Source organism: Protomyctophum parallelum, assembly GCF_964188405.1.
Source record: "Protomyctophum parallelum genome assembly, chromosome: 3".
Lineage (NCBI taxonomy): Eukaryota > Metazoa > Chordata > Actinopteri > Myctophiformes > Myctophidae > Protomyctophum > Protomyctophum parallelum.
Genome location: NC_139698.1, coordinates 51,494,309 through 51,521,579, shown reverse-complemented (window position 1 = coordinate 51,521,579; position 27,271 = coordinate 51,494,309). Strand labels below are relative to the sequence as shown.

Here is a 27,271-nt window from a genome sequence, read left to right as displayed (position 1 = left end):
TTGGACTGTGTGTGTAATTATCGAGATTGTCCCAGTATATGGCTTGGTGACTTCAGTACGGTGTAAGGTTTCTCAAACTAATGCATTAGGGACTGTCGTAACTGATGAAGTGACTTGAATTCTTGGAATGGAGCGGCGATAGTTACAGGTCAGTTTAGGATAAGGGACCACTTAAGGAATCCGGAGTGGCACTTTCAAAGTGGAAAGACACAATATGTTAAAGCCAGCCTGAGTTATGTGCTTTTAGGAGCCATGCATGCATTTATGTGAAATACACATCAATCTAATGAGTGTATCCCAAGAGATGAAGACGCTATAATGGAGTCTCGCCATCACATCGTTTCAAGGACAGATGATTGGTTGACAATGTGTGGGTGCATTTAATAAGGGGAAAAACAAATAAAATATCTGAATCATTTTCCATACAGCATTGCCTCAGACCTTCATCAGCGACTGTGTAATGAAACACACACACTTAATGGGTTTGTTTAAAGTGGTCTAATGGTGTTCTTGGTGCGGGTCCAAAGATATTCAGGAAAGCAATACAAGAATAATTTAGACATTTAACATTGGGACTGTACATTATTTTTTTTGTCAAGGGCACTGATCTCATTAGCATTATTCCCATATGCCGTTGAGCGGCATGTCTTTGGAGGTACAGCTTTGTTTCCCGAAGACTTGTTTCTTTGATTGTGATTTCAACTGGGCTCGGTGGCGCGAAGGGAAGTTGGCGCTATGAACAAAGATCAGTGATGAGACTCGATGCACCTGTCAGAGTTGACCAGATCAGGTAATGAGGAAAGTCCCTCAGGATGCTAACAAAGCCATTAAGCACTCATGTGTGAAACTGCTAGGAAGCCTGGTATGTTAAACCGTGGCAGCAGCAAATTAAAATTCACCGCACATGGCAACTGAAATGTAAATATCCTGCCTTCGCGACAATGAGCTGGCCTCCTTCACCGTGCTCTAATCGGCTTTGAAAAGACGGTGAAAAGTACTTAGGAATAACGCCTTGTGTGTTGTGATAAAACAGCTGGCTTTTATTATGAACCTACAACACTCAAGCCATGTTTGAAAAGGAACTAAAATATAAGCTTTGCGCTTATTGTTCCCCATGCTGAGAATAAATAGTTCCTGTTTGCAAGGTTGTTCTCGTACGATGTACCATGTTCTGCATTATCATCGCGAAGAATACTCAGACAAAATTCAGCAAATGATGTATGTTCACAGTTTATTATAGCACATTGGTTTTGTAATAGTGATCAGGATGAGCTTATAACTGCTCGTATGTGATCTGAAGTCACGGACCGGACACCATGAAAGTTGAAACCATGCAGGCAGATTCACATATAGGAAGCTTGCTTATTGTGTGACCCACAGAGCGTCCCTGCTCACTGACATCATTTACTGAAGATTGTGTTTTCAATAACAACGGTCTGCTCTGAACAGAGCTACTGTACACAGTATCACATTAAAGCTTTGACAGCATAATAGCGTTCAACAAGAAAATGTGTGATGCAGGCAACCAATCAGATAATGTAAGTAAAATTTGCAAACTACTTGACTCAGTCTCTTTTAAACAAGACTACTTTTTTTTTTGTCATGGCGGCTTTTTAAAAGCTTTTAGAGCGCTATCTACATTACTTTTCTCACGCTCTCGTCACGCGAATGTAGAATTTGATTCAATAGGCCATCACTTAATGTCCACTGGCCAAAGGGCCCTTCATATTCATATAGGAGTAGCTCTTTGGTGCTGATACGTGCCGTTCATACCACTGCCTTGAAGCAATATAATCTCCCTCTTCTCACCACCAGCATGCTAGAAAATGGGGAGGGGGGGAAGAATGTGCGCCTTGGGCCTCAATTTAGATGTGTTAAGATTGGTTGTGTTCCAGAAGGCTGTGAAGGCTCTCTCTCAGACACAGTGAAGTTAATTTCCATTTGAGTGCCTCTCCCGTCCCAGAAACTAGCCAGAGGGTTCCCGAATGATCTGCCCCGCAACTCCCCCCTCATTTGTCTACATTAACTTTGCATGTGTGCGGTCCCTTCCTCAATAACTGGGCCAGATTTATATTTAGCCGTGCCCGCGATAACATTGAGAAACAGGGTGACCCATGTCTCTGTACACCCGTGTCAACCTCGGTGCATTAAGGCGCTCCTCCATTTCTGTGCTGTTTGGTTTTGCTTTTTATATAATTAATGTTTATATCATTTCTTGGCCTCATTGAGTTACACCCTACACTTGGTTTTCCTGTGTTGCACTCAATATAGGCCCCCACCACCCTTGTGTTTATTGCCTCTTACTAAAGCAAGACACAAGACCATAAAAAAGAAAGTTCCTCTTTTTTTATTGCCCCTCTGGCAAAAAGACGCTAATTTCAGTGGGAGGGGGAGGATAATAGCACTGTCAAAGAGGTTTGCACATGACTGAACTCAAACCGTTGTTCTAATTTCGTTAGGCATTAAAGCGACCCAGCAGATGTCAGAACTGCGTGATAATAAGGTGGCCTAAAATAAACAATACCAGTCCGTCTCTGTGTAGACTTTGAAGCAGCCTCCCGGCGGTAAACACGCGCTTCGATATTAATTGCATCTTCACTCATAAAATCAATGTCAATTACGTACCACCAGGGCTTTGTGACCCGCAGTAGTTATCTATTATAGTGATCTCTGTTTTAAAGCCTATATATCTAGTACAGGAGTTCTCCTAGCCCGCAGGATAAGTCAATTGGCGTTGCAACAGGTTTTTGACACCAAAATTAAAAGGGTGCCCTTAATGAAAACGAAGCCCTCAAGCCAGCGATTGACCTATCATTATAGAAGCTATTACCCTCCATGCCTTCACCTCTCAGTGTGCTCTTAAATGCTACCGTTCCACTGACACTGGCCACCGTTCACTGGCTATTTATGTCACATAATGAAAGAATCGGAGCAACTGTGTTTGCTGAAGGTGACCACACTCCTCCAGTCTATTGGACTTTTTACTCATTCATATTTAGGCCAGTGCCATGTGTGTCAATGCTTGTCAGGTTGTTGTTTCGCTTACTTTTCCGCTGTTATCTCCTCCAGGCTGAAGGCAAGGGGCAGAGATTATGTTTGCACGTGTGTGTGTGTGTGTGTGTGTGTGTGTGTGTGTGTGTGTGTGTGTGTGTGTGTGTGTGTGTGTGTGTGTGTGTGTGTGGGTGTGTGTGTGTGTGTGTGTGTGCGTGTGCGTGTGCGTGTGCGTGCGTGCGTGTTTAAGTGTTGTTCAAGTGACAGATGCATGGTTCATATTGTAAATAATTTGCATAGTTTAGCAGGAGCACCGCGTAACTTTGGGAAAGTGTCATAGTAGCTTGTTTACAATTGAAACGGACTTCCTGTGCACTGACTTCCCCTTCAAAATAAGAGCCACATGTAATGATTAGTCAACACAAGTCTAACATCACATTTGAGTTCCTTTTGAATGCCTGTCTCAGCTGTTGGTGTGCAAATGCGCCTGGCATGCCTTTGATCTACCACACAGGAAACTTTTTGACAACGCATGTGCACTGGCGTTGTGTGCACCTGGCGCACCTTTTGTGTTCCCCCTAGGTTCTTGTCTTTTTCCCTGGATTGGAGCGTTTGATTTTACACCCACAGATTCTGCCCGAAATTCACCCAAATCACTACACATTATCGCTGCAGTCATTTGAAAATATTATACAGAGTTTTGGTATTCCATATTGAGGGGTCAAGGTTCACTCACCGTAGGGTTGCCGCAAATGTGACAAATCTTGCTGTTTGGTCGAGAAACATTTTCACCACGTTAGTTGCAAATGATCTCAGAGGTATGTGAGAATGACCATCAACGACTTTTTGATATTCGATATGGTTGCAATCACATTGAGACACCTTTACAGATTGCACCCCAGTGCACTTTCACTGCCACAAAGTTGTTGTTGAAAATGTATTTTTTCTATTCACTAGAGAGATGGAGAGATGGGGAGACCCCTGTTACTGTTTTGGATGACACAATCATGACGTAACCTCCTGGAATACTGGTCCTTGCTTCCCCTTTTTCATTCCATTAATTTGCCTTCTATAGCTGTGAGGCGACGGCATTACCGACTGGGCCACCGTGCTCCCTTGCAATACATTATTCTGTCTTTTTTTTTGCTTAGTGACTCAAAAACTCACAATAGATTATTCATTGAGAAATTCGTCGTCGAACTTAATATCCTTTTCATGGCCTTATATCCATCCGGGCTAAACTTCCATTTGAGTTCCAATTCCCTGTGACTTCCATCCCGCCTCCCTTTAGGTTCTGACTTCACAGGCAGTTCTGCTGGGGCCATATTTTAACGTACTGATAAGAGTCCTTAACAGTTACCGAACAAACCACTCCAAAGCAATGATAACCTCTGTAGCAAGGGGTGCAAATTACTTTTTGGGGCTAGTTCTCAGAGGAGCACCTGGAGATGTTGCTTGGTGCGCACGGCAGGCAGACGTCTCTACTCTATACCACAGAGTTACTTTAGCCCAGCATGAGACAGAAAATATGAGCTGCTAAATTCATTTTGTTTGATCTGACGCACGACATTTATTTTGAACACACATGCGCACCAGTTAAGTGCACCCCTGTCTATACAGTAGCAATGATTACTATGGGAATATAGAGATATTTAAAATAAAATTAGGTCTGCACACTGGCAGAAATAAGCTGCACTTTCTATTCTAGAGATATTTATTTAACACATATTTTATCCAACAGATATCACTTTACTTACTCCCATTTAAAGATCCCTTCTTTAACCCATTCTGACCGGGCACCCATTTTGGTGTTGGCATCATGTTATGCTTTAGCTATTGAAAAATAGCAGATCTACAAGCTCATATCGCGCCACCGAGTGGCGCGATACGAGCTTGTAGGTCTGCTACTTTTGAAAAATCGAAAAAAACGACTGACATTTTTAGAATCTGATCTCAGGTCAGAATGGGTTCATCAGGACCAGTGTGTGTCCGGCGGAAACCTGGTAAGAATCTGATCTCAGGTCAGAATGGGTTAATGTATCTTTCATGTCCCTCATGACGTATATTTCTTCGTTCAATCACGCAATTTCTGCATTGGCCTTTCTTAACAGATATGTCACTGATGGGGCGTTATAGAATGTGACAATCTCAGGGAACCAATTCGTGTTTTTTATCCAATTTGCTGAGACCCATGAAACTGCTTTTATGGTTTGTCTAATTTGCACAATGCACTCCCAGATCCTTATAGGCGTTGCTAGTGAAATCAGTGCTAAATAAATGGATATACATTATTATTGTATAACCCATTCTGACCGGGCACCCATTTTGGTGTCAGCATCATGTTATGCTTTAGCTATTTAAAAATAGCAGATCTACAAGCTCATATCGCGCCACCGAGTGGCGCGATACGAGCTTGTAGGTCTGCTATTTTTGAAAAATCGAAGAGCGACTGACATTTTTAGAATCTGATCTCAGGTCAGAATGGGTTCATCAGACCAGTGTGTGTCCGGCGGAAACCTCGTATGAATCTGATCTCAGGTCAGAATGGTATAAGATGCTCAGTGTAGCATATGCTTCATGTCAAATGACGTTTGTTTGTTATTATTTTAAAAGTTTACTCATTTAACTTCAGAATGTTTGGATTTGACTGAAATCTCATTAGAAGCTGATATGGTCACAAAGGGATCTGAGAGCTTTTTTAAATAGACCGTGTGTGACCGTTCTATTTTTGAAGAAAATGCCCAATCTGATCCTAAACTTTGTTGTTTCTTATTTTCTTTCTTCTCAAGTGTCATTTATGAAGTCGTTTTGGAGTGGACTCATCTAGCTAAAATCCAATCAGAATGTTTGATGGGGGCCCAGGCCGTGGCGTAACGGTCTGGGCACCTGACTGGTAATCCAGTCGCAGTGTGCCGCGGGTTCGACTCCCGAGCCCGACACGGCCTTTACTGCATGTCATCCCCCCATCTCTCTCCCGTTTCCTGTCAGCCTACTGTCTGTCCCTTCAAAAATCAATAAAAGGCGTAAGCCGCAAAAAAAAGATATCTTTAGAATGTTTGATGGAGTAGATTAGATGGATGAAAGATTCTCTCGCGGGTGGCGATATAAAATTAAGCTGCCATGCATTATTGAACTGACATAATGAAGCCTACTGTACCACAATCTCTTGACAATTCATACAGAAATGTAGATGTACATGTAGAGTTGTACATTGTTTGGCAGTGCAAAACAGCAAAGAAACAATAAATCCTTCTCCAAACAGATGCATATACAGCAGATGCACAGTTCCATTAATGTTATTGAAACAACATAACCTCCCTTTTTACAATCTTATAGTTCAGGCTGTAAGAGCACTACCAAATATGAGTATGTTATTGTTCTCCTGAGAATCCTCCTTTCATGTTGCATTTGATGCTCACAATATTGTGCAGTAGTGCTTCATAAATCAGATGGCATATTTCTTACAGTCCTCCCACGTCCCAACACTTAAATGTACAGTCATTTCCACAGTGCAATAATGACTGGAGTTAAAGAAGCAGACTAAACATTATACTGTGTTTAATTTTAGTAGTCTTTTTGGAAACACCCCCAGCTCGATGGTTATCATTACAGGTCAGAAATGAATGCTTGAATGTTGAAAGAAATGTGTTTTTCCCTGTAGAGAATGTCTAGGATGTTTACACAAGCCAGGTAGTAGAAGTACATTTTATACAATCAGGATGAAATATGAAAGATCTGAAAGGTATATTTGAATGACATGACTGATAATGTGTACCAATTTGCGTGATGTTTGCACCCAATTTGTAGGAGTAGTAGCATATGTATTCGCAAAAAATAGACCTCCTGGTGGCACTATAAAAGGCTGATTTGGGGCAGGGATTGTTCCCCTGGGGGTGTGTGTGCAAAGTTTCACGTTGATCGGTCCAGCTATAGGTACGAACTTCAATCGAGCTATAGCGCATGAAGCTGATTTGAAAGATGTAGGTTCTGCTCTGGCCTCCAGGGAGTGTCTGTCAACAGTTTTACTGTTCGAGGCCAATAGTGCCGGAGATTAGCTGTACACACTAGCCTGAAAGAACGAGCCCTTTCCAAGGACTAGAGGGGCGGATTCAAACTAGCGATGGAAACCGACACCGGCTCACGTGGCATGGCAGCTCACCAACCTATGTGCCCCGCCTAGCCTCACCCCGCCCCCCTCCTCCCCTCCCATGGAGAAGACTGACCTCACCAAACTTTGAGTGACGCCCCCCTGCACTCTGATTGTCAAGGAAAATGCAAGGTTCACTAGCTCCCACTCCTACACCAGATTTCCTTTCCACTTCCCCTCTGGCTTTTTCCCCCCCTCTCTCAAAACCAAAACGCGGGGGTCTGGACCTCATTACTTCTAACATTATGTCTGGCAAACTGCTTAACAGACAACGCACGTTCAGTCAAATATGTAGTTTTATTCATGTTTCATGTTTTCGTTTATACATATGTTTTAAAGAGTTTTTTTAAAGAGCTCTTTGTGGTTAGACGTTTGTGATTTACTAGTACATTACGACTATAGTCTGGTTTACAGCCTAATTCACTACGTTCCACGGATTTGTTTTGTCACTTTGCGTGACAAAAGCATATGACACTTCAATTAGTTCAACTTGACTGAGGTCATATTTTGTTATATTATTTGAGCAGCATATGTCTGTGCTGTTCTGTTGACAGAACAGCACACAGCCCCGGCTTGCCTGTGTATGCAAATTAGTGTGTGTGACTCCGCTGATATGATTGGAAGCGTACTGTAACTTTCCTCCGGAGAATTTGATCTTTCTTTTTGGCTTCCCAGAAGAACCTACAGGGAAGCTCTTCTGAAAGAAAGGCATGCTATGGGTGTGTTATTTAACCCATTCTGACCCGAGATCAGATTCATACGAGGTTTCCGCCGGACACACACTGGTCTGATCAACCCATTCTGACCTGAGATCAGATTCTAAAAATGTCAGTCGTTCTTCGATTTTTCAAAAAATAGCAGACCTACAAGCTCGTATCGCGCCACTCGGTGGCGCGATATGAGCTTGTAGATCTGCTATTTTTCAATAGCTAAAGCATGACATGATGCCAACACCAAAATGGGTGCCCGTTCAGAATGGGTTAAATGACACTCATCAGATCAGTCAGATTTAACAAGCCTCCAACCATTATTATGCTGCGATCGGCTGGATATGATTGATGGATAAATGACACGTGGATGTGGTCGTAAAAGCGAATGCCTCGTAAGCTACTGTAATTTAAGGTGATTTCTACGTTTCATTGAAAAATTAGGGCCATTGTGAAACATTGTATAGCATTTGTACGTCTCAAAAAACATACTTTTTTTTTAATCTTCCTAATTGTATTAGTTGTCAAAAACAAATGTAATTCTCCCTCCCTGCATGTGGAAAAATAGTTTGTTCTGTCACATTCAAGACACTGTGGCTGGAAGCGAGCCAGTACTGGTTTCCTTCCTGCAGCCCATGCGCGCACACTAGTCCTTTGGAGATCATTTTGTCCTAGGCACGGGCGAGACACTGAAGACAGTCGGCACTACTGTACGGCACGTGCACGCTGCACGCTGGCGTGACACACACACACACACACACACACACACACACACACACACACAGGCCTTAATGCCTCCCAAAGCGGCTGTTGTGCATGCAAAGTGATGGGATGTTCTCCAGCTGCGAGCTACCTTTATGTCCTGCTGTGACAAGGTGCGCAGGCTGCAGGTCTGCTTCCCCTCAGCTACCGTTGTTTGTGGACAAAAGAGTATACACGGCAGTGGGTGAGAGAGAGGATGGATGGCAGCAGACACGGGTAAGCTGGCACAGCTTTAGCCCATTCTGACCTGAGATCAGATTCATACGAGGTTTCCGCCGGACACACACTGGTCTGATGAACCCATTCTGACCTGAGATCAGATTCTAAAAATGTCAGTCGTTCTTCGATTTTTCAAAAAATAGCAGACCTACAAGCTCGTATCGCGCCACTCGGTGGCGCGATATGAGCTTGTAGATCTGCTATTTTTCAATAGCTAAAGCATAACATGATGCCAACACCAAAATGGGTGCCCGGTCAGAATGGGTTAGGGCCCCCGTCCACCTGGCGTCAGCCCTCATTGTCTCATTGTCATTCCCCCCCCCCTCTCTCTCTCTCTCTCCCTTTCTCTCTCCTTCACTCACCCTCTTTCTCTGGCAAACACACGGATTGAACTGGCTCTGAGGTGAGGCTTTGGAACGCGGAAGGGTTTTTATACGTCAACACTAACAATAGGCCACACAGAGGAGGAGGAGGGGAGGTGGGTTATTTGTGTTGTACATTGTGTGGGGGGGATATAGTCCAGTGGAGGTTTGCATTGTGCAATGTTCCTGGAAGGGGGGATTTGTGGTTTATTGAAAGGGCACATGCTGCTGCACCAGGCTAATCAATTTTGTGTCCTCGCCGCCCCGGTTGTCCCAGAAATTCTCCTCGTGCAACGCCCGGTGCCCCCAGAGACCGTTTGCGTCGCTGGGGTCTCTGGTTGGTGAGAAACAAGCGAAGTTGTTGTAACATCTAGATGCACTTCCAACTCTCCTGTTTTCTATTCACACTACTGCACACCCCTATACCCCTATACCCCCTAATCATGACCGAGGTGCTCTGCACGGTGCAGAGCACTGGCTCCACACCCTGCCAGATTATCCGGTGTGAATGTTTGAGAATGATAATGAGATCAAAACACCTCACTAAGCTGGGAAGAGAGGGTGGAGACCAGAGAGAGAGAGAGGGAGGGAGAGAGAGAGGGAGAGAGAGAGAGAGAGAAGGGAGGCAGGGGAACTGGTGCAAGCAGGAGAGGGTGAGCGATAGATGCGATAAATTGCAGAAGCAGAACCACTTGAGCATAAAATTAGATTTTACAAATGTGTTGTTACCTGACAGTCCACTGACGGAGGAGATATCACAACATTATAGGGGTGCATGAGTACTACTAATCGTATCAAAGAAATAAGAATTCCTCTCAGCCTTGATAGAGGCCGATGGAGATTCAATGTGGACAGTGAGTTGGTGGGGGGATAACATAATTAAAACAGCCATTCTCATTATGGACTTTAACATAAGAAGACCAAATTCGATTTATATGATAATATATTATGCTCCGTGGAAGCTTCGCATATTACAACACATTTGTTTAAGCAGTGTTACGCAGACAACGCTCTGACAGTGAGCGGTGAGTTTAGATTTCACATTTTGAGACAATGAAACATTATGCCATGTCATGGAATATGAGAGGTTGGCCAGCTTGTGAATTTCCTTGGAAAAAGTCAATATTGCTCACTCGACGGGGGTTATACATTACTATTTTGCGGGTACAATTGCTAGCACCATGTAATTGTTTTGTGATTACAATCACACAAGCAATACGATCTACTCTACTAGATAGAAATGTTATAAGAGGTGTAGTATTTCAATATTATAAAGTTTAGGCTTATATTCAGTATCAAGTGTGCTTTATAACCCATTCTGACCGGGCACCCATTTTGGTGTTGGCATCATGTTATGCTTTAGCTATTGAAAAATAGCAGATCTACAAGCTCGTAGCGCGCCACTCTGTGGCGCGCTACGAGCTTGTAGGTCTGCTATTTTTGAAAAAAATCGAAGAACGACTGACATTTTTAGAATCTGATCTCAGGTCAGAATGGGTTCGTCAGACCAGCGTGTGTCCAGTGGAAACCTCGTATGAATCTGATCTCAGGTCAGAATGGGATAATAACTGAGCAGGTGGCGGTACAGAGCTCAAGTGTGTGCTTCAAGCTATACACGCTTGCCCTCCCGGAATTATCCCCACTGAGGGGTGGGCGGGGCTGGGAAGGAGCGGACAGTCAGCGCACACAGAAGTCACTGCACAACCAACATGCGCTTATGAGAAACAACAAAGATATTAACTTTGACGAAAACAGAAGTGCAACACGAGGATAAAGGAAACACTCAATGTCCAGTTTGCTATTTCACAACTACAAGTATTATGAACTTGTATTATAAAGTTGTTATAGGCAGGTTGTGTGGGGATTATCTGACGTGATCTGACACATGTCTCTTTGCCTTGCCCCTCCCACCCCTCGCCTGTGTTCAATGGTGGAAAGTAACTATGTACATTTACTCATTACCCATTGGCAAACTACTTCTATTCCACTATATATCAGAGGCAATTTTACTTTAAGTTGTGTTTAAACATTTAGATTACTAGAGCGGTGCCCATGGGGCCTTTTACAGCGGTGCCCGTTGGGCACTACATGGAATTATTTGTCAGGCATGCCCAAATATGGAGTCTATGCAGACGTCAGAATGGGCCAGCTTATGGAGTTCTGTGTTAGGCATGCCCAAAGATGGAGTGTTGTGATGTCAGAACAGGCCAGCTCCATGTATGGACACTGGGGCAGGGACCCTGTCCAGAGCCCGGGCAGAGGCTTTTTGTGCCGGTTCTGGACAACCGTGTGTCCGCCCCGACTCGACACCGGGCACTGCACCCCCTGCGGCGACGTGGAACGTGTGTGTCGAATTTGAAGTCGGTATAGGGCAAACGGTTAAATGAGAGAACAAGTACCCTGGTCTGCATGCATAATATTCCTGAAAAATGTGGAGAGGCTGCATTCTCTCCGCATGCATTTAAGATTTAACGAAGATAGACGACCATGCAATTATGTGTACGCAGAATGACCTGTCAGAGGGAGAACAAATGAACACAGTTCATTCTAATTAATGGATTGAACACATTTGAGGAAACATTTATTTGCCAAGTTATTAGTGGTTACGATGGATAGTTAAGTACACCGTCAAGACTATGCTGAGTTTGGATGATGAATGGAGACTCTCGTTAAACCAGCCCACCAGAGGGATAGTACAGTATAATAGTGCTCAGGAACAGACGCCGAGAAAATAAATGTGTGCATATACCTGTAAGCACCCCCTTCCCAGTGCGAACGTGTGGATATTCTTTTATTCACTATAAATGTAAAGGATTTCAATCCAAAATGTTAAGTTTTTTTGGTGGGAGCTTTTTTTTATTGAAAACATCATCAGCTGCAGCTACTTGAAATGGAATCCATTGTGTGCTTCTTGGCTGACAAATAAGCCTATATAATACATGCTATTTTTTAATGACCATCACATCTTCATGCGGCTATCTTTGATTGTTCTCAACTGATTTTAACTTAAGGACATATGAAACTGAAATCCCCAAGGGAATGCACTTCATACCGGAAATGTGACAGTTACGATATGAGTTCTAAAAAGGTTACTTTATTTTTGTGTTGTTTAAGGGCAAATAGTTCTACAATAGTGCAGTCCTGATAAAAAGTGTATAAAGATGACATCAGCTAATTAAATTATGTTTTATGGTAAACTTGTTATTATGAAATATCTATTATCAACTTTAATAATGTTAATGGACACAAAGACACTTTCTCACATCAACTGGGCACTTATTAAGCATAATTACAATGTGCACATTATGTGATGCAATTATAGAACAAGTGCAGGCTTGTAATTAAGGGAAGTGGGAGTGCCATTGGATAATTATTGTATTACACATACACAAGGCTTTAATGAATTGTAATCACTAGCCCTTACCCGTTGTGAGATATTTGCCCCCCCCTTGTGGCCGTGGGGGGTACTGCGCCCGGGTGCGTTTGTAATTGACTAATAAATTAATTAATAATCATTAATGTGTTAATGTGTTACGCCCTCCATATGCATATGATCAATGCCTGTGTGAAAAGTGGGAGTGATTGGTGCAGGCAGTAAGGAGTTACGGCAGTCACAGTGACACACAGACAGACACACGGACACAAACTCAGACATTGTTAGAATTATAGTATGATATTACTCATAACAGAGCCTATACAATGCATACATTTCATATTTGATTTAACAAATATTCAAACTCTTATACCTGTTATCTCAATGCAGTGTTTTGATCAGCTGTGGCTATTATCAAGACAGACCACACACCAGAGTATAATAGCCAGTAGTAATTTCCTTTCATGCAAGTTATCATTGATAACTTGACTGCTGTTTTTGGCCAATACAATGCACATGGCGTCATTTCCATTATAACCCATTCTGACCGGGCACCCATTTTGGTGTCGGCATCATGTTATGCTTTAGCTATTTAAAAATAGCAGATCTACAAGCTCATATCGCGCCACCGAGTGGCGCGATACGAGCTTGTAGGTCTGCTATTTTTTGAAAAATCGAAGAACGACTGACATTTCTAGAATCTGATCTCAGGTCAGAATGGGTTCATCAGACCAGTGTGTGTCCGGCGGAAACTTCGTATGAATCTGATCTCAGGTCAGAATGGGATAAGCAATATAATGGTCTCGTGCAACAATATTAGAATATAGCATTTAGCCCACAGCGGGCTGTGTTGTTAACCGTAATTATCGAAGAAAATGTTTTTCTGAAATTGGTTGCTTTTCCAAATGTTCATGATTGCTTTTTTTTTCGTGGGTGCTTTTGTGCTGCTCATTGTTTGCTGCCATCATTGTGAAACTGTGAGTGCTTTTGCACATCCATGGACAGGGGAAACCATTCAGTGGCCAGTGGCCCAGTGGGAGATTAGGGTTAACTACCAGTGAAAAGAACGTACAAAAGAGCAACCCTCAGAAATGCAGTGGGCGAGCCATGTATCCAAGAAGAAGAATGAGATAGTCTCTCACATTGTTTATAAGGCTTGGCATTGGTTTGTCTGGCGGTTTGTCTGGCAGCAAAGGAGGCAAGTTTTCAGTAACTTACATATTACAGTACACTACACTCACATACACTTGATAGATTACCCAAATGAAGGAGTAATGCAGTGAAGACATGAAGCAGTGATTTCCACTACAAAAACATGTGACTGTGACTATTCCCCCAATTTCTTGAACTTTTGATGTTTCTTGGCTGCTGCTTGCTGTGTAAGTTACTTGCTGTGTTACCAGGATATTTTAATGGTAACCACTGGCCTCTGTATATATATATATGAGTATGAATGAGTATATATATATATATATATATATATATATATAGGGCAAATCTCTTTTCCTTTCTAAGGGAAAATGTAAACTGCACAGTTTTTTGTTTTGTTTTTCTTGCTCTGTCTGCCCTGACTATAAAAATAATAGACAGCCAATTGTTGCGACCCTCCTCATCATTGGGCACACAGTGAAATGCTGTGAAATACTTTGACAACATAACATCTGGACCAATTTCAGCCAGTATGGTATGGGTGGGGGAGGAGAAATGGCAGTTCACTGTAGACATAAAGAGGTACAGTAGACACCTACTGTAGCTCCTTCGGCTCTGGGGCATGTGTCTCTCTTGCAGGCAACAAGGAGGCAAGCTTTCCCGAGATTCCTTGTGAAGCATATTGCGGAAGCATAGCGGAGCATGCCTCATGCAAATGAAGCATCTATTTTTTTATATCTATGATGACTGTGACACCATGCACTATTATTCACACCGCAAATATGACATGAGAGCAAAATGGCCACTGTGTGAATATAGTCAATAGGTCCAATCTATTGAGATTTCGCCGCTTGTCAGTTAAAAAATGTGAGAAAATGGGAAATACAAAAATTTAAGGGAAACATTACCACGTTAAAATGTGGTCTGAAAATATAATTGTATATAAACAAAATAAAGACAAAAAACTGTGACATTAGTTCTTTATGTATAGGCTATGTAATACTGGATACTGAACATTGGACTTAAAGGACAACTTTAGTTTTTTTCAACCAAGGTTCATGTTTTAGGTTGTTATTAGAGAAAGTAAAAGATGAGTGTACATTTTTTTTCATTTGCTGCTTTCTTTCGTTTTAGGGATTTCAGCTCTTTTTGACAAGGGGGCGGGGGCATTCGAGCATGGGGCTAAATATGTATTTTTACCAATTCAACCATGATCACATTCAGGATCTACTGAATGTGAAGGTAGCCTACTGGGGGAAGGCTTATACTGTGTGTATAGGCTCAATATGTCAGTTTGTCACATTCAATAGATCCTGTGATCTTTTGTGGCCAGATGTAATTTCTTGGGGTTTATTAGGACTATAGTAAATAATAAAAAAATTAATCGCCATAATATTTTGTAAAAAAATACATATTTAGCCCCATGCTCGAATGCCCCCGCCCCCCTTGTCAAAAACTGCTAAAATCGCAAAAACGAAAGAAAGCAGCAAATGAAAGAAAATTAACACTCATATTTTACTTTCTCTAATAACAACCTAAAACATGAACCATGGTTGAAAAAAACTAAAGTTGTCCTTTAACCTGCTGTGTGCCACTGCACCATTGTAAGTGGTATAGCATGCACAATATGACTCCGTCCTTATCAGGGCTCTGTCTGTCTGTCTGTCCGTCCGTCCGTCCGTCCGTCCGCCCGTGGAGGCGTATGTTTCCCATTTCTGCACATGTATACTGTACTATACGTCACCAACACAATGTCAGCCGTTTCTGGCGACATCAGGGTTCCCAGCATCTCCATATTCAGTCAATCAGTCGTATGGTAGTGCGTAGCGCGCACTGGTAATCTGACAAGGGCTACAGCGAGTACTCTGACAACTGCTACAATGGATTTTGCATAACGAAGTGTGGTATGCACTCCGATGTGCATCGTTCCCCGACTTACATTGTTACCGACTCGCGGGTCCCTGCGTAGTGAATATAAATGTAAACCCCCCACTGCGAGAGCTAATGCTCGAATAATAAATACACGCAGACTGTGTTTGTTTCTCGATACTGCAATAATGCAAAGAACAGACTTGAGTCCTTGGGAAGAATGGACTTGTCGTGAAGCCAGATAGGTCAGGACATTTGTCTTTGTTGTGGTCACAAGTTGACATGACCGCAGACTGCAGCTCTAATCAGCTGTACGTGTTTCAGTCATAACAGTGTGACTTCACATCTCTCAAAACCACTGTATTCATTCATGCGGCACACACATACTGTATAATGGCAAGAAGAAAACACAGCAGTGACTCATTCTGACCTGAGATCAGATTCTATAAACGTCTTCTACATCCTGACAGTTTTCTGATAAAGCTATGTTTCTACGTCAGTCGTTCTTCGATTTTTCAAAAATAGCAGACCTACAAGCTCGTATCGCGCCACTCGGTGGCGCGATATGAGCTTGTAGATCTGCTATTTTTCAATAGCTAAAGCACAACATGATGCCGACACCAAAATGGGTGCCCGGTCAGAATGGGTTAATGTTAATGTTTTATATTATCAATAGAACTTTCATTGCAAAAATATATACAGTAAACCTAAATGACATGTTCATGTACAATCACGAAGAACGATGGATATATAGAAGAATATCCCAATATTGAAAGTTTTGTTTTAATCAAATGTTAATCATTCAGTGCAGGGGAGCCGACGTACTGTAAGCAATAAGCATTCGTTGCTGTCGGGCAGAAACCTTGTATCTCCAACTTTTTTTCTTTCTATAAACTAGTGCCTTACATTTAACTATCATACAAGAATGTCATGCAAAAGTAGAAAATGCATCTATAAGCTCAGAATGAGCTTGTAGATCGGCTATTTTCTCTATTTTGGAAAAAAGTGGAAGTCATTAAGCGTGTGTGGGGTTTATACATATTGAACCAATGAAAGGTATGAACAAGAGCTTGCATGATCGCTACATTGGACCCATTGGAAAACAGATTATTTTGAGCATTTCCTGAAAGGTTTTGGACATACAAGGTTTCCACCCAACAGCGAGACCATAGTATATTGCTTATGGCAGCAATTCTCAATGAGGGGTATACCCAGCTAAATTATTGATACTTATTATTTTCATCCATTACATGGACAAGTACAACATATAGGCTACAAGAATAGCTAATTTGATCTTTATAGACAGTCAAATTATTATAGACCAGATGACAGACCATATCAGACCAAGTCTTTGTCTAACGATACAATGTTCTTATTAGAAGAGATACAAATCTTATCAGATGTGGGCCCTGTGGACTAATGCATATAAAATTGGGGGTCCTTGAAATAAAAATTAAAAAAGTTTTAGAATCACTGGCTTAAATCACCTCAGGGGCATCATTTTACTTACAGTACTGAACAGATATGTTTTGAATTTTGACACAATTAAGTGACGATATCGTGCTCTTTGAGAAGTACGTACAAGAAATCAAGAAAAAGAGGATTGACAGACAATTCTTAAATCTGTACTAGTGTCCATTCATAACACTTAAAGGCAGCCATAGTAGTATTGATTTAGTCTCTTTGCTCTTTAGATATGAGTTTGATTTATATGGAGACACAGTGTTTTTATTTACTTATTTTTATTTATTTCGTTAGCTCATGATGTAATATATTGTCAATTTGTCATAAAGAAACGCTTCTAGAAATACAGTGTGGTTCTGACTGTGAAATTGAAGTGTGCTGTTGTTTTTCTGTACATGTTCATTCTCCTCACATCGGTGATGTAATCATACAAGGAATCATAAATTAAGAATAACAGGGGAATTTCTTCCAGGGAACACCAATTCACAATCACAGCACATCTCAGTCCGATGTTTTCTTGTCCCTTATGGGAAATCCAGCTTACAGTACAGCAAGGTTAGGAGCTTATATTATGTGATGTAATATGGAAAGAGCAGTAGCTTGGACAAGGAGTATACTGTATAGGGTTGGCAGGTGTTGTCTGTTACAGCTGAGCAAAATCAAAGTGTAGCGGCATAAATAAATGTTTGTTTTTGCCTGTACTGTAGTTCAGTCTAAATCCTGTCACCTGAAAGGAAGTGGAAGTCGGATTTCACAAAAAGGGTGTAAAGGGCTGTCTATGATATTCTGAACTCCATACTCCTGGCGTCCTGACTCCTGATGTTCAACCTTTTTGTCACCCTTCATATTCTGGCATATATCTGATCTACAAGCTCACAATGCTTCACATTGGGACACATTGTGAGCTTGCATAAAACTGCTACTTTTGTCCAAATGTTTACCCCTGAATATAGGGTTGAAATTGTTAATATTCACCAAGACACCAACCTAACGCACATAGGCTGGCTAAAAAAGACATTATACTGACCTGCTTTGTCAGTAGGCCTATGTATTTATCTAGCAGAGGAAAAATAATCTCATTCTGACGCTTCTTTAACATTTTGAAGACACTGCAAAATATCCTGTGCGTGCCTATTGTTGAAGTATAGCCTAACAAATAGGTTAATATTCCATTGCCTCTGTTGCATGTGACAATAAACTATAAACTATTATATTCAGACCACGATATACTAAACGTCCCTTACTTGGAATTATATGTTATAGTTTAGTCTTTTTTTTCTTCTGGGCACTGTGACTATAATGTTTTATTCAGTATGTGCATCGGATCACATTTGTCTCTTGAGCAATGTACACTTGTACATTAACCAGAATCTGAATTAGAATAGTTTACATTGCCAGGTACTGTACTGTTTGTGTGCACTAAAGGAATTGCTCTTGGTGTGTGGTGAGTCGTTGCAGCCGAATAACAACAGAATTATGAAGTATTTACACATTCAGTAAGTCCCCCAAACATAAATAAAAGTATAGATATGATCTATATGCAAAATACAATTCAGAGGCTATTATGGACAATGTGAGGAAATAAATAATAAATATGAATGAATGCACTTTATGACAATGTGTACACATAAGATAGCACATTTTGCATTACACTTGTTTGTATTAAAATTATGTACAGAGGTAATAGTGACAACAATACGTGATTGTAGCACTATCTCTCTCTGTGTGTGTGTGTGTGTGTGTGTGTGTGTGTGTGTGTGTTTGAGTGTGTGTTTGAGTGTGTGCAACTGTGCATGCTTGCGGCGGTGCGTGAGTGTGTCTGAGAGACAAGGGGAAAGAGAGAGAAAATGAGTATGTGTGTGTGTACCTGTGTGTGTGTGTGTTTGCGTGTGCGTGTGTGCGCGAGTGCGTGTGTGTGTAAGTGAGTCTGTGTGTGTGTGTGTGAGAGAGACAGACAGAGAGAGCGAGAGAGAGAGAGAGAGTGTGTGGGCGTGCGTGCGTGCATGTGTATCCATGCGTGCTCGTGTCTGAGAGACAAGGAGAAAGAGAGAGAGAAAATTAGTGTGTGTGTGTGTGTGTGTGTGTGTGTGTGTGTGTGTGTGTGTGTGTGTGTGTGTGTGTGTGTGTGTGTGTGCGTGTGCCTTTGTGTGATTGAGTGTCTGTCTGAGGAGGAGGAGAGGGTGGTGTAATGGTAGTCCCAGGGGCTAGTAAGGGGAGGGGGCTTGTGTGCGGGCGTGGGTATAGTGGGAGTCCCAGTCCCAGAGGTCTGTCAGTGAGGGGCAGGGGACTTGTTTGTGAGCTTCACTGCCTTGGGGATAAAGCTGTTGATGGTGCATGTGGTATAGTGGACACGACAGACTGGTACCACTTGACGGTTGGTCGTTTTTGTCCACGGTGAGGGGGGGTCAACGATTGTCTTTCCTGCTTGCTTCCCAGTCCTGGAGTGATACAGGTCCTAGAGAGATGGCAGTAAGAGTTTGGTAGAGTGCATATACTATATATATCCACTGTCTGACACGATGCCATTTCCACCTGCTGCGATATGATATTATGTAAGTTTGACCATGCCCTTGATTGTGACTTAAGTTTGACCGTCGACCTTAACCTCCCAAAAGTGAATCTGCCCATCGCATGAAGTTAATCCATTATTGATTGCCATCACGTTCGACCTAAAAATATATCATCTCTTGCTTGGACCAACCAACCTACTGATCATTCACACCAAGTTTCAAGAAAATCAGCCCATTCTCTAGTTATTTTTCTAACCGATAAACAATGAGGCAAAAACCTAACCCCAATCCAACACTGTTGGTAAAGATAAAAAATTATAATATAACCTATTAGAATTGAAAACTCAAAAGGTTGCATTTCATGCAATGTCCTTGTACAGTCCTAGACAATGTTCAGCCAAGCCTACAAGAACTGAATGCAAAGCTAGTGACATAATAATACTAATACACATTCTTATTAGTTCTTCTTATACTTATATATTTCATGAACTGAATGATTGAAATTGCATTTGTGTGGTCTGCAGTATCACCAGCAAATGATTACCTCGGTCTGTTCGGTCGTCGTGTTGCTGAGCTAAGCGAAGACTTGTTACAGGAATCTCTGGAGTATTAGCAGCAGTACAGATTCATAACTTTGGCTGTAAAGACAGGGGGATGGTGGGCGCTGGGAGTGTCACTCCATTACTGTCCCCCTAAGAATATGTAATAGCTAAAGGTCAGAGAGATTAGACATAGACTTTTCTTGCTTTTGACAGAAAACAAAGCCTGCCATGTGCATACCAGGTTGCATGCCAGAGTGCTTCTAATTTCACATGCAAAACCACCTCGCCATCTCTGCACGCACGTTACAGCATCTGATGCACTCCCATGTGATTCTGTCTTGTGCAGCTTGTTGGTGTTTTGGTTACTGTTATGGGGAGTGGGTGGTTGTTGACCCTTTTAATAAGACATGAGGCCGGTTCTACAAATACCTTCTAAATCAGTAGTTTTCTTTTCACGCTATTTACAAAAAATGTTCAAAAATAGCAGATCGTAGTGCGTCACTTCGTGACGTGCTGTGTGCTTGTATGTCTGCTATCTTTGAATAGCCAATGCAAACATTGAAACCGACACAGATGCTTTTCTGGTTTTAATGGTTTTCTTTTCATTGAATCTCTTTCTCTTACACCAACATTTTCTTATGAATAGTTTTCTAGATTGTATTCATAAAGATCACTATTTGTAAATAGTGTCAGTTTAAAATAGACTTACCCACTAGTAGACTGTAGGGAGCGCATCTAAGAGATGAACCAAAATGTAGTTTACATGCATAGTTTAACAGCTTCAATACAACTTTCATTATTAGTAGTTAGCATTTCCTCAATGAGGTGCCTCTCCAGACACTTTTCCAATTCCAATATTTCCGAGTTCTGGTCTCTGCGAATATATTCCCTGATTTGTTTTTATTGACTATACATTTAGAATGACGATTCAAAATTTCATGACAAATATAAATAGTCTAGAATTTGGACTAAGAACTTACAATAAAATATTTTCAATCGTCACATTTAGTCATGTCACATGTCACGGTATCTTAGTGACATTTAACAGTTTACATATGTCTTGCTGTTGTATTTGTGCAGGCATCTAAACATTACAGCAAATTTATTAAAACATCACATGTGATTGAATTTGGATTAGATGGTTTTGTTTATCCTTTTGCTGTTATGCAGATTCATCTGAATGGTTCTACTTTCTTCACTTCTGGATATGAATGTATATGTTTTGAGGGGGAGACGGCTTTTGAATGCAGCTGAAAGAGCCATCTCACAGAGGGACAAATTATGAAAACAGTTTGCCACAATTAGCAGCTGATGTTTCCATTGCGCCAAGACCTCAGAGACATAATTAAAGGCTTTTGTATTCTTGTCTATAGGAAACATGTTAATCAGAAGGCTATTGACGGAGGTTCACAAGAAGAAGTCCTAAGTGTAAAGCCTAAAGTGCCTAGATTTGTGTGAACTGGTTGTTGATGAATGACATTCACTATGATAATAAAAGGGAACTATGTTCCATGTTGTTTTCTGGCCCCATGCTATTAGAGTCAATTTCACATGGATGCTAAAAATAAATGCTTTTCCATTATTTGATGGAGTTGACTAATTCTGTGTACATAAGCCTTTGCCATTGTCCTTATTGCCATTATTCTGAAAAGGGCAAAGCAAATTATGCACGGCAATCTTTCCTCCCAAGGAACAGGTTCCCCCTGTTTATTAAATTTGTTAGAGTGCTTCCAAGCAATACGCATTTTATCCTCTTAACAGTCAAATTACTATATACTCCAGCAATTACTTAATGTACTCTAATGAGATTTCCCCCCCATGAAACGGAAGGATTCATTTATTTTAACCCATTCTGACCGGGCACCCATTTTGGTGTCGGCATCATGTTATGCTTTAGCTATTTAAAAATAGCAGATCTACAAGCTCATATCGCGCCACCGAGTGGCGCGATACGAGCTTGTAGGTCTGCTATTTTTGAAAAATCGAAGAGCGACTGACATTTTTAGAATCTGATCTCGGGTCAGAATGGGTTCATCAGGACCAGTGTGTGTCCAGTGGAAACCCTCGTATGAATCTGATCTCAGGTCAGAATGGGTTAATGTAACGCCGTCCACAGGGCACTTTATGCATCACATCCCTCCACAATCCGGGGGCTCAGGAGTCATAAATAGTGAGATCAGCATGGCTTTCTGAATTTGCCACAGAGCAACAGAGGTGTGTTGATCCGAATCATCCAGTCACATAGGACCTCGTCTGGGGGGAGACTAGTGGGTTCACAGGTGCAACTCCTGAGCTTAGCTAACTGTGCCTTCTCCAGCAGTATTGAAATATTAATGGACAAATCTATTGATTTGGAACCCTCTACTCTTTCCAGTGTAAATTGAACACGCACGCACGCACGCACGCACGCACGCACGCACGCACACACACACACACACACACACACACACACACACACACACACACACACACACACACACACACACACACACATATATATATAATTAACATTAACACAATTATTTTGGGGGACCCCAATTTTTTTTTTTTTTTTTTTTTTTTTTTTTTATATATTATGTTAGATATATTTCAATATTTGCAAATATTTGCAACTGAATGGCTGTACAATGGAAATGAAGAGTTTACATAGTACACATAGTACATGCATAAACTTTCCTTAATGATTATATCTGGTTTCAGTATTTATTTTTGATGTATTTTCTCTATTATTAAGGTAATTATTTCCGGGGGTCCCCAGCCAAAAGCGTTGAAAACCCCAATCAAACTTGGGGTCCTTGAAATCAAAAAGGCTGAGAATCGCTGATCCATTTAACCAGTGTACAGTATAGTATTCTGTAAAGGGTCATGCATTCCCAATGATCTGTTTCATATACTCTTATCTGATACAGTATAGACTCTCTCTCCCTCTCTAGCACACACACACACACACGCACACACACACACGCACACACGCAAAAAAGAACACCCTTCATAGATGATGACTTCAAAGGTGATATCCCTGTTTGAACTGTAGCATTCAGCGAAGCACGGTGCTCCATGAAAATTAAGGTTGTAATGAAAATGGTGTTATATCTGCTTTTAGAAATGAAAATGTGAGAGTGCTGTTTCAATGATAGACTACTCTTCTCATCAAAAACATGAAACATGGTACTTATGTCATGTTCTTGTTTCTTTTCAGGGGGGATTTTTGAACAAACCGAAGGACCTGTTCCACTCGTCAGCGGAGAGGAGCTTGCTTTTAAATTTGCAGTCAATAACATAAACAGAAACAGGACTTTGTTGCCAAACACAACGTTAACATACGACATACAGAGGATTAATATCTACGACAGTTTCGAGGCTTCAAGGAAAGGTGAGTGTCTTGATCAGTGTTTCTTTAAAGATGGTGAATATGCTTCAGTGTAGTTTCTGGACAGTGAAAAACGTTTGTTAACTTGTAGTTTGTAGTTCATTGTTTTGAAACTATGTACTTGCCCTGCCTACATGGTACTGTAATCAGTAACACAATAATGTCATTTAATGATTTGATTAAATAATTACTTAAATTGTTTAAATTTAACAGTGAATTACACTCTACATAATGGCAACATACTGTAATGAAATAGGCATGTTTTTGGTTTTGAATGTGCTGTTTAATTTATAGGTAGGCCTAGTACAAAGCTGGGTTGTGACAAAAACAAAGAAATGTATTACACATTTGAAAAAATTCATGCATATTACTACATTAAAAAAGTAATGCAAATTACTAGTAGTGTGTTACATTCGTTGCATTTATTTTGAGAACTCCATTGCATCCCAGAGTCATCACTGTGATTGTGCCAGTATGATTCATTGCACGTGACGAATTTTTTTTTAATCAATATAGCATTAAACCTTACATATATGCCGTTATCAGCACAAATCCATATCCCAGCAAGGACATACAGTACAGTGCTCTTTTATACCTAAAAGCCAACAGCCCAGAGCAGGTCAATCTACTGTAGGTGGCACTGCATGGTAGTGGCTATAGAGCGTCGCAGTCCCGCCCCCCTCGAGAGACCCGGAAAATAAATCCCCGTTCATTTTCCTCATAGACTTTTCAGAAAGTATTTATTTAAAGACGTTTATACGCCGCGGACAAAGTCAACTCTTGTCGTGACAAATCAGTCATGACGACAAACACAATTTTTCGGGCCAAACAAAGAATTAGAAAGTAGAATATAACGGCAGGTTACAACACTTTTTTTCTTCTTTGTAATAATTTGTTTGGTCCAAAATATTGTGTGTGTTGTCATGATTTGTCACGACAAGAGTTGGCTTCGTACGACGCTTAAAAGGTCTTCAAATAAATGCGTTATGAAATGCCTATGGGAAAAATGCATTGGGATTCATTTCCTGGGCCACTCGTTGTTCTGAAAGGGGGTGGGACTGCGACGCTCTATAACTGCATCAAAATATAACTATCAATGTATAAAACTGAATGGAACAGTAATTCCTCTGCTCTTGGGCAGTGCAGGGTAACATTTGTCTAGGGATTTGAATCCACTGAGGTGCATGCTGAGTATATGAACACCATTGCCTGTGTCGGGAGGGAAGCAGGGTGGGGATGGCCATTTTCGTTGCTGCACTAGCGACTCAAATGGGATGGAGTGGTGCCTATAGTGGGGGTTTTGTAGTGGGACGGAGGGCGAGACGCTGCATCCTCCTGGTGGGGAAAAGGAACAGTATGCATATTGCATTACAGACTAATGTAATTTAATGTAAATAATGTAATGTGTTATACAGTACACCCACACTGCATGCATGCAAGTAGCAATAAGTCATATTTACTTGGGTACATGCATTATAGTATTTTCCTGCTCACTACTCTCTGCCTTCTCTATTAAACAATATAGGCCTACTCGTTCCAAATGTCAATTTTTTTTTTTTTAATTGTAGCTACAGTATACAAACCTTATTTGAGCTTCAGAGCCAGACAACTGAATGGAAGCGTGCGTGCGTGCGTGCGTGCGTGCGTGCGTGCATGCATGCATGAGTGTAACATGCCCAACCCTGATAGTCATATATTTGAAATTCTCAGAAAATCATTGGCAAATGTATCGTTGAAGGATGTAACACTCTAACATGCTTTCTCCTCTTACCATTCTAGCTTGTGACCAACTGTCATTAGGTGTAGTGGCGATATTTGGGCCCTCACATAGCTCATCGTCCAATGCCGTGCAGTCCATCTGCAACGCGCTGGAGGTACCACACATCCAAGTGCGATGGAAACATCACCCGATGGACAACAGGGACTCCTTTTATGCCAATTTATACCCAGATTATTCGTCATTAAGTTATGGCATACTGGACCTGGTGCAGTACCTTAAATGGAAAACGGCCACTGTTGTGTATGATGACAGCACAGGTGAACAGGCTTTAATTTCCACTCTGTATAAATTAATTAATTACTGTATAGTATACAAATCACAATATTCCTGTGTACAATTGCTGGACATGGGGTATTAGTGTTTGTGCTGTTTTTTCCCCTCCCCTAAAGGTCTTATTAGACTTCAGGAACTGATAATGGCCCCCTCCAGGTACAATATCAGACTGAAGATCCGCCAGCTACCGCTGGATTCACAGGACACCAGACCTCTCCTCAAAGAAATGAAGAGAGGACGAGAGTTCCGCATCATCTTCGACTGCAGCCATCACATGGCTGCGCAGATTCTCAAAGCGGTGAGCGTGATGCTTAATTGATTCTCTGTCGTACGATAATGCCGGAAATAGCCCGTCTAAAAACACTTTGTGACCACAGATAGCCGATCCATACAAACTCACGTGACGCATTGTAAACTTGTGAGCTTGTATGAATGAAGCCTACTGTAGATCAGGTTTTTTTTTTTACAGACGGCGTACTGTATTTAAATCAGGCTTGAGGTTCAGTACGGACATCATAGAGTGCAACGTCATGTAAAATGCAGCGTGTACACTTCTCAGATCTTCGCATGGCTGGATAGATGAAAGCGTGAGCGCCTCATCGCAGCTGTCAAACGACGCCAATTCACTCATATCAGATCATCTGTTACCAAAAGTAACTACAGTCAGAGGACTTCATCATCAAAAAGAGCATCCGAGCCCAGCCATATTGCTTGATATTGAAAGGGTGTTTTGTTGTGACATATGTTGTGTTTTGCGGCTGAAATATGGCTGGTGGAAGTTTAGGTTACGTTATGAAAATTACAAGGTGGTATGACAGTCATAATATGCGACTCTGGCATGTTAACTGTCCTTCACTGCCATTTAAGATAGATAATTAGCCGTTCCTGTGCTTGTTCCAAAATTAATATTGTGTCTTAATGTTCTATTTTTCAGTGAAATGCCTTGTGATTTCTGCATAAAATCTCTGTCAGCAGCTTGCACAGAATTTGATTTACATTCTGAGGCTCAGGCAGTAATGACAGAATTTATCAGCTACCCCACCAAAGCTGACCTGCAGGCCACTGCCACTTTATTACATCTTAACAAAGGAGCTGTGCCTATCCACGGAAATAAATGGAAAATTGTAAGCATTTAATTTATGTTTTTTTGACTGCAGTGAGAAGCAGTGTTGATATACCACGCACGATGGAGTAAGGAGATAATGGATTTGGAAGGGTTTAGTCATGGGTGCATGACAAATTATGTCCTCTCAGCACTACTTTACTATACTACTTTTGGAATGTTGTTTGACCCAGTGCCAGTGCTCCCAGCAAAATGTATTTAACCCATTCTGACCTGAGATCAGATTCATACGAGGTTTCCGCCGGACACACACTGGTCTGATGAACCCATTCTGACCTGAGATCAGATTCTAAAAATGTCAGTCGCTCTTCGATTTTTCAAAAATAGCAGACCTACAAGCTCGTATCGCGCCACTCGGTGGCGCGATATGAGCTTGTAGATCTGCTATTTTTAAATAGCTAAAGCATAACATGATGCCGACACCAAAATGGGTGCCCGGTCAGAATTGGTTAAAAAATAAATGTAACCATAACTCACTCAGATGCCTGCAAATGTGTACAAATGTACGCCCTCTCAGAGTTAAATTAGCATGGAGGATTTGACTGGGTAGTGGGTACTAGGGTATAAAACCCGTCCTGGTCCTGGAATACCCAAATGCAACAATTCTTCTGTCAAGTTGCATGCATGCCT

The 27,271-nt window shown here is 41.4% G+C and overlaps 1 protein-coding gene across 1 annotated transcript in view; it reads left to right on the top strand.

Annotated features, from left to right (window-relative positions):
• The window catches only part of grik3 (glutamate ionotropic receptor kainate type subunit 3), a gene marked incomplete at its 5' end in the record, with an annotated part of 133,602 nt that overhangs the window by 45,176 nt on the left and 61,155 nt on the right, over positions 1-27,271 (top strand). Inside the window, 3 exons of the mRNA XM_083760264.1 lie at positions 23,295-23,468; positions 25,245-25,502; positions 25,635-25,816. Coding sequence (XP_083616390.1) covers positions 23,295-23,468; positions 25,245-25,502; positions 25,635-25,816 — 614 coding nt within the window. The remainder of the gene's footprint in view (positions 1-23,294; positions 23,469-25,244; positions 25,503-25,634; positions 25,817-27,271) is intronic.